The 9,236-nt window shown below is 35.0% G+C and overlaps 1 protein-coding gene across 1 annotated transcript in view; it reads right to left on the reverse strand.

The window, feature by feature from the left end:
- Positions 1-805: 805 nt before the first annotated feature.
- The window catches only part of LOC142348010 (uncharacterized), a 42,896-nt gene continuing 34,465 nt past the window's right edge, over positions 806-9,236 (reverse strand). The window contains exons 2-4 of the mRNA XM_075399175.1: positions 6,868-7,022; positions 2,933-3,063; positions 806-1,242 (exon numbers count right to left, since the gene is read on the reverse strand). Coding sequence (XP_075255290.1) covers positions 964-1,242; positions 2,933-3,063; positions 6,868-7,022 — 565 coding nt within the window. The 3' untranslated portion in view covers positions 806-963. The remainder of the gene's footprint in view (positions 1,243-2,932; positions 3,064-6,867; positions 7,023-9,236) is intronic.

Genomic DNA, 9,236 nt, shown 5'->3' on the forward strand with positions numbered 1-9,236 from the left:
CTCGCAAAACTATTAAATTTCTTACATTGGAACAAAAACTTATCAAATTTAAACTATCTTTTTTCTTCCCTTACCTCAGTATTCCATCAGGTTAGTCACTTTCGCTTTTCAGTCATTCATTAGTCTCATTGGACTAGAAAAAGGATTCGGATTTTTTTTTAAAAAAATCGCAAAATTTTTGAAAAAATATTACAAGTTTCACTCATTCACCACACCAACTTTTTTCCTAAAATTTTACCAGTTCCACCACTCTCACAACACCAAATTCACAAAAAATTACAAGCACGAGAAACAAAATATCCGAAAATTTCTTTGCCAACCACGAGAAACAAAATTTTCGAAACATTTTACAAGTTTTCGACAAGGGCACTTAAAAAAGGCCATGCCGGTATTGTAACGGGGGGACAGGTCCCTCCCGTTAAAATACAGGCTTTTTTACTGCTACTTAAAACCCAGTGGTTTAATCTATCATATAATGCGCATTAGTTCACAAAACAGTCACCGAACTTGTCACCTGTCAAGGCTGAACTGTATGTTCATTTTAAAGCCTTCAGAAGCTATAGAGAGCTATTTGTTTCAGCGTTCGAGCACAATAACATGCTTCTATTTGGAACACTGACTCAATACGAAGTTGAATATAAAACAACTTTGCTTTTTTGCATTTTTTTAATTGCAGCCAATTAACACTGAAATGTAAATTGTGAATGACTTGGGAATGCAAATTTGTACAGCAGATAATTATCATAGGAGAAAGTCTCTCAATAGATTTTCATCTGCTGTGCCGACCTGAAGAAAAACTGTAAATGAAAAATTAACTGAGAAACTAAATTGGAGCCTACTGATGTATAAAATTTTTGGGATTTGTTTAAAAGTCATTCAGAAACAGAGAAGAAAGAATTTATTAAGTCACGATGCAGCAATCAGTTGTTATTCATTGTGTTAGTTTGTAACTGACGAACGCCATTATAGAATCTCATCGATATCTCTTCCACAGATCCAAGGCTTCTCTTTGCAAATCACAATCTGTTTAAACCAGAACAAATTCAATTTCCTCTGCAACTCTTCTTCGGATGCGAAAAGATGTGTTCCTACATTTGGAAGCATTTGCCCAGACGTTTCACGGGTGATAACAGCAAAAGGTCTCCCTCCGGCTATGAGTGAAGCGTGATCTCGGATAAGTGGTGGGGGTCCAAAGCCCACCTTTGATATCACATTTGCACATATCGGTTCGTAATATGTCGACTGAAAGAATTGAGTCTTTTGCTGGAGGAAAAATGAAGTTTCTGATAATTACTCTTAAGTTATAACGTTGTCATACAAAATAAAATTTCTTTGAAAAAAGTAAACTCAACCCAGGATGAGGTGCGCGACCCAAGCCAGATCTGATCAGACTACCCAGACCAAAACCGGTTCTGATCAGCCGATCCGAACCAAAAATGGCTCTGATCAGACAGACTTGAGTCGCGCACTGAGGGTACTAGACCAACTTGAGTCGCGCACTGGGTGAGAGACCCACTTTGGTCGCGCACTGTGGGTGCCAGACCTACTTCGGTCGCGCATTGGCTGTACCCTGACTGACACTTTTAACTGTTGAAGTAGCAGTAATCATTGGTATAATAGATATCTTTTTTAGAAATACATACATCATTTTATGGATATGAATTTTGAGATTTTCAGAAAAAATATTAGTTTGAAACAAAAAATGTTTTCAGCTCAACAACAATTATCAAAACTTTGTCTTTGGCGTGGTCTTTGATAATCATCAAGTGAAATTGGAAAGTGCTCTTCCAAAAACAGTCCCACGGCGTTTAACTATATCATCATTTTTTGAGGGACTGGCCGTTTTTTCAGCTGGAAATTTTGGTTCTGATCAGACTTTCCTGACTCTGGAAAGCTTTCTGATCAGACCGAAAAGACTCTCGAAAGCACTCTGTTCAGATTTTCCACAAAATTATCCAGACACTGGGACCCTAGACAACGCACTGATTAGACTATCCAGACTCTGTGCGGGTCTCTGATCAGACTTTCCAGACTGTAGACAGTGATGCCAGACTTTGTGGAGTGGTTGCGCTCTACCCCCCGTGCGCGACCCAAATCAATCTGATCAGGGCTTGGTTGGTTCGCGCACTTCATCCTGGGAAGACTTTATTGAACTTGAAGTTAATGAAAGTTAAGGCAAACCCTAGTTGGGCTCCTTTTTCAGCCTTATGGGGTATATAGTTAGCGCTACTTATTTCTGCGCGCGAAGTAGACTCACCTAAATCCATCTGAATAACGAATCTCTGGGAAACACTGAAGGTAAAATTCAATTATATCGGTGGTAATATATATCACCGGAGTCAATGGTACGCACCATTGGGTTATATCAGTCTGTGATTGGTCGAGAATGCTTGAGAATACACATTCTGTATTTTCGTCTGCTGCAAACCCAGGTTGAGGTCCCAGGCGGAAGCAAGTTTGTCCAGACCGAAGATGAACGCACGGAAATGTGGACATAAACGCACGAAAATCTGGTGAACGCACGAAAGTCTGGACAAAGTCACTTTCCATCTGTGACGGCCTGGACTTAGGAACTTTCCGTCTAGGACGGTCTGGACATATTTGCTTCCGTCTGGGACGTCAACCTGGGAAGTATATGTAAATTTAAACAGTTGAAGAAGAAGTTGAATTAAAAATAAAAAAAAACGTGTTAACTTCAACAAGTTTAGTGTTATAATTTTAATTTGAAAAAAATTTAGACATTCCTTCAAGACTGACATAAACAGGTGATCGTACTAGAATCCAACTATGCTGGCCATGCACTCATCCAAGAACTATAGAACGCTCTTGCAATGGTTTTAAGATGTTCTGGGTATGAGTTCGGAAAGATATTAAATGGTGCAAGATAGACCCTGACCTTATTTGAAGTCATGACCTACAGAGCTATGTTTACCTTGTAATAGTTGATTTGTAGAGAGTCATTAGTGTAGTCGGCTAGGAGGTCAAAGTACTCAACAGGCATCATGTCTCTGTTGTTCAACCCATTCTCACTGTATTCCTCTGTTTGACCATCACAACACGCCTCTAAACAATATAGGATAATTAAAATGAAACCCTGTGGTGGTGGTGGTGGGGGGGGGGGGTAGTGGGTCAACAAAAGACGTTAGATCCAATAAAAAAGATAACAAACTTCAGCGATTAAAGTTTATGATTTGAAGTGATACAAGATTAATGTGATATGCAGCTGATGGCGTATTTAGTTTATACAGTACATGGCCAATGTCCGTAAAGGTGTATTTCAATAAACTTGTGTAGTGAAATTGAGTAACCCAAACATGTCCCTACATGTCCACAAAGGAAAACTACGCCGGCCATGAGTGCAAGTGCAGTCCAATATAAATACAAAAGGAAATCTACATAAAGAAAACATGATCTGATTAAGAACATAAAAGATATTGGTTGAAATTTAAAGTAGGTTCTCAAAACTTATCTGATCCATCAACCCGTGCTAGAGAAAAAATGATTGCGCTGTTGAGGTTGTTATCCCAAATTTGCCAAATTCTTAGTCCAAAAATGTCGCTAGGATACAAAATAAATTTTGAATATAAGCCAGTCAACCAACAAGTTTCCAACCTGCACTTGTCGAATCCAAACTCTTTTCTTAATAGTGTTCCTGCTGAACAGGAACGAATTAAAGAAAACTCATGAAATTCCTTGCAATTCGTACAAAAATTCACAGCTTTCACATATTAGGACAAAATCACATCGAATTTAATTGAAATAAACGTGGTTATTTGCATTTAGTTATTTCGTTACCGTTTAAACAATGAAACAACAAGGAGGCTCGGTTATGTACGTTTGAACATAATGTTCCAACCCGAGCTCATCTATATTTTTGACTTAATGGTCAACCAAATGAAGAGATGATCAAAAGCAGATGTTCGAGTTTAAAAAAATGGTTACACAATTAAATTAGTAATTGAATGCCATGTCACATAATAGCGCTCACAAGATCTGCCACTAAGAAGACTAAGAGAAAAAAATAAACAACAAAATCAGCGGAAAAAAAAATTTTTACGGCAAAAACTCAATTTCTAAATCTGAAAATTAAAAGCACCTAGTAACAATGTTAAAAAACAATCTGATAAAAGCTTTACCAAACAAATTTACTTTTTTTCAACTAAAAATCAAATGGGAGTTTCTCTTATTGAGACTAGGTAGCAAGTCGACAAAAAGAAGAAATAATGAAGCAAAGTTCAAAACTCAATCAATATTTTAAAACCAGATAGTTTTAAACGTCTTAAGAACCGTGAGTTTTTAACTAGAATATATTTGATAACTTACTAAAGAGTCCATAGGAAACAAAAAGGACCTGTCCTTGGAAAGTTTAAGCAAAAAAGGGAGTAAAGATGCAGAAAATTAGTAGATAATACCTGAAATTTTTGTTTTTAATTCAAGTAATAGTTTTACTAAACCAGTTAAAAGTATACTAAAAGACTGAAAATTCTCACTTTGGCCTAATTTGGAAAACAGTGGGATCTGTTATCAACGCGAATGTGTTTAAAGAAGCGAAAAAGAAAAAGAAATATTGACCAATCGAAAAATCTTTAAGAAAACGTATATTGTCCCAAAAAAAAACATCAGTTATGAAAAAAAAACAAATGCACAAATTAACGGTTGGACCACAAGAAAGTTAATGGTTCTTTTCATTGATGAGAACAATTAAAAGCTGACAAGAAGAAGTACATTAAATCAAAAAATTTTAAAAAAATTTAGAGCAAATTTTATCGTAAACTTTAAAACTAACGGCTGAAAACTGACTGTTTTGAATAAGTTTGGCTATCTCTCAATTGGAAGAATATGAGACCTCTCAGCATTTCGAAAAACGTCTACGACTATTTAAATAAAAAAAACAGGTTAAACCAGCAAATTCTCAAAAAAAATGAGAGAAAAGTGCCAAAGCCATTAAAAATTGATTTTTTTAAAAAGGAAAATTTCTATTCCCATCCTATTAATTCACTGAGATTTTGTAATTGTAACAATGTGTCGTGAAAAAATCAACAAGTTTTAACAAATATAATAAAACCACAAAGTTTTTAGAAAACCCGTATTATCAATGCCAGTAAATTCATTTTCTTTTAACAGAAATCAATAAAACTGCTTATTTATGCCTCAATGGGAAGATATTAATATCTTTTTTTCATAGGTTATCAATAGGTTATCACAATCAGCCTTATGACTATGAAAACGACAGCATATACAGGCGAAAACCAACAAAGTGAGAGAAAAAAGTGTCGAACTCATAAAAAACGTCAGTGTTTATCTAGTTTATTTATGATAAAATCAATGTGTCATCTAGTCAAATGGGGACTAGCAATTTGAGGATAATTTGATAGATTTTGTTTGAAAACAAGATTAGGAAAAATTTGTCCAAAATGAAGAAAAAATTACGAAAACTCATTAAACAAATAGTTAGAAGAAATAAACCGCTCACCAGATTCGTTTTGGTTTCAATGAGAAAACGGAGTCCTGTAAGGAGTAAAATCTACCCACAAGTTCACAGAAAGAAATTTCAATTCGGTTATTTGTTCAAAAACTTATTATTGCTCAAACAGTTTGGTTACTGATTAAAAACCACTTCAGGGCACTATATAGGTTCACTAATGCTCATTAGGAAGACTATTGCAATTTTAGTTTAACCTTTTGATGCCAGATGACTACAGAAACTAATTTAAATCTCCAAAACGATGTCAAAACTTCTTTAAAAGTTACCAAAAACTGAGAGTCAAAGCCATAAAAAATTAGCTATTTTTTTTAACGGATTTGTTAGTTTATTGGGCATCATTTGACTGTAAATGAGGTTTGTAATTAACGAACGTTGAAATGAATAGTGACTAGTCTCTAAATGACTTGAAGAAAAACAAGAAAGAAAACGCTTTTAAGGAAGAGCATTTCAAATTTTTTTTATATTAAAATTCCCTATGAGACCAGAATTAGCCTTTTTTCGCGCTTTGTCTGTTAGGAACACAAATTCGTTGCATTTGTAGCGTAAAGTCTAATTTCAAATTAACATTTTTATTGAAAAAAAATCTTAATTTGAACAAAAATGCTCTAAAGTGAACAAAAGAACAAAAACATGTCAAATATCAACACAAAAGTTTAAACCTCGACAATTCCTCAAAAAACAAAATTCAGAAAAATGTTTTAAGATTCAATTTATAAGATGGACGAGCTTTTTAATGATACCACCCACATTTCTATACGATAATAAATTGATCGGCCAAAATTGACTGAACAAAAAAAACTCATTTGAGTATATAATAGCTCCCTCCCACAAGTGGGGTCGGAAAAAAACTGTTTTCGCGCTGACGCTTTACCTGTGAAAGTTCACATTTTATCCGAATCTTTACAAAAGCTCATTACTACCTCCACAACTCAACAGCTTGGATCACATTTAAAAAAAGAATAAAATTAAATGTAATATTGTCAAGGCGTAATGGAAGAAGGTTTCTTGTATCAACGCGAACGCGGTTCGAAACAGCGCAAAGGATTCGTAATGATTTCTTCTATGATATCTTTGTTATAATGTATTAGCGTAATATATTTTAACATCTTTTGATCTTTATCTTGAAAAGTGGGTAAGTAGGCCAAAAATAAACCTTCGAATCAAATCTTCAGATCAAGAGTGAAATGACCTCAATGTAATAATACCTCTATGCTCACTAAGCAATATATGTTCCTCAATGTTCCTTAAAATGAAAAGTCTCTAAATTTAGCTGAACTTTTCTGGCTTATAAAATATTTCTTGCAGAGATATTGCTGGATTATACTTTTTCTGTCTCATTTGAGATTATTCTGAGATAACTTAAATTATCGTCCATGTTGTACCTCCGGCTCTCTGGCTGATCATGTTGAGTTTCTTCCAGTGTTGTAAAATGAGGTCACTGAACCAGCCCACCATGACTGCCCGGATGATCCCAAAGTTGGTGTAGCGAGGACCCGATTGAGGTTCTGTTCGATATGTCTCAAGACAGTAGAACTCACTAAGGAAATTTGAAGTACTGAGAAACTTAGCAAATGACGTGGATCTCTATAGATCTTCTTATATTAAAGATGTATTGGGTTTTTGAATCTTTTAATGTAGCTATACTAAGAGACGAACTGTCTAACATCCACGATGGTTGTAAGACAAATTTGGGTCAACCCGACTGGGCCAATTTTTTAATTCTGACCAATGCCTTATTTTTGGTCTCTTAGGTCTGGTTTGTCCATGTTTCAGCTTGTTCTATACTCAAGCGAGGGAACTTTTGGAGATTTTTTGAATAAATTAAGTGGCGTCTAAAATTGTAACTTTGGGTGCATCAAAATGATACGACAGAATTTTCTTGTTAGATGTCCAAACAAGCTGAACTTCACCTTTATTTTCCGCACCTTTATTTTCCGCACTTAAATGAAAGCTTGTCAGAATAGAATAGAATAGAATAGAATAGTTAATTCAATTGGATAGTATTGGACAACATTTCAAACCATCATATCCAATTACAATCCAATTAGGACACAAAATGAGCATAATTGCTCTTCAAGTCTGTGCCCACATACGCAAAAAATTAACAAACCCAAATAAATTGATGTCATCTTGCTGAAGCCTATTAAAAGTTAGTAAAACAGGGTAAAAACAACCCTATTGTCTTTAATGTAAAGCTCACTTATTTTTGATATATGTGCTTTCACTTGTTTTCGGGTAATAAGTTAAGTTGTTTTAGCCAATTATATGTTTTCTTCAACAAGTTAGCTAATGACTTTTTGTTTTTTGTAGTTTTTGAATTTGGTGGGGGAAATAGGCCTCTTGTTTGTTTGTTTTTAATGACTGCTAGACTTTGCGGGATTATGTTTTGTAGCGGAGATTCGGACCTTATTTGTTTAAAAAGTTCTTTAACAAGTTCAATCACGTAAAGTTCGTAAACAGTATCTTGTTATCAAATAGTGTAAGACCTAAGGATTCATATTTTTTCCTGAAAAAAAAAGATTGCTAGAAGAATTAGAGGTACTCAAATGGCCAGCACAGTCCAGATCTGAATCTAACACAAAAATGAAAACTGAAAGGCGGTTTAGAAAAAGCAGCGTTCGAAAGAAGTGTCGTTCGAAACTTGCCGAAACTTTATTTTAATTTTTCACCATTAATTTTCAGAAAAAAATTATACATGTTAAGGAAACTCAATTTACTGGGCATGTCATAGAAAACTCTCCGTGTGCTTTGAGATGGTTTTGTGGGCATGAAATGCAGGACAATGGTAATGGCGTGGAACTTGTCTGACAATGCAGTATCGGATGAATTACTCTAGTCGCACTCAGCAATAAAACAAAAACTTTCTCCTAAGTTAGGGCAAGTAATGCAGATTTACTGCTTGGTACAATGGATGAACTATTATATAAAAAATAAAGTCTGTCTAAAAACTGCTGATCCTCGTGTTTAATTTTTAGTTGTGTTGATTTCCGTCTTGTTTTAAAATTTTTTGTAACCCGCTTTCAAAAATAACGTAGGCTCCTACATTTTCTAAATTGGTTAAGATGACGATTGCCTTACTGATACCATTTTGATGCGTTCATTGGATTTGGCATACGCCCATCTTAAAGCCCATTTAAAGTTATGGCTTTTGGCCATCAGTCTCTTGGATCTATTTCTGCAGCTAACAGCTTTTTTCAACTTTTAACGAAGTAAAATTTTTTTCATTTAAATTAAACCAAGTTGAAGTGCCCAGACCGGAGTGACCTCTCTGATCGCAACCACCACGAGTCTTCCAATGAGCTATAATCTGATCACGACAGATTTAGAGCTCATGAATGTCTGGTCGCAGGTGGTTTCAAGCGAAATATAGTCTGATCAGAAACTGCTTCGACTGCTCGAAAGTGTGATCAGAGGCAATACGGAACGCAGAAAACTTTGAGCACAGGCAGCTACAACCCACTAAGAATATATTTTTCTTCACTGTTGCCTTATTTCCAATGTACTTATTATCCTAATTACCGCAAAACGTATTTTCCAACGTATTCAATATTTTTACTTACCGCAAAAGGGCCGAAAAAAATTTAAAAAATACAAATACTAATCGGTAATAAAAAAAATCAGAATCTAATAAATAGAAAATCACAGAGACTATCAATAACCGTCAAAAAACGAACCATTAATTGTCCGAAAAAAATTTTCAGCAAAATTATATATTACACAGAAATCCAACCTACTTGACCTGCCACCGGGA

The sequence above is a fragment of the Convolutriloba macropyga genome, chromosome 10 (genome assembly GCF_964194025.1).
Source record: "Convolutriloba macropyga chromosome 10, txConMacr16.3, whole genome shotgun sequence".
NCBI lineage: Eukaryota > Metazoa > Xenacoelomorpha > Acoela > Convolutidae > Convolutriloba > Convolutriloba macropyga.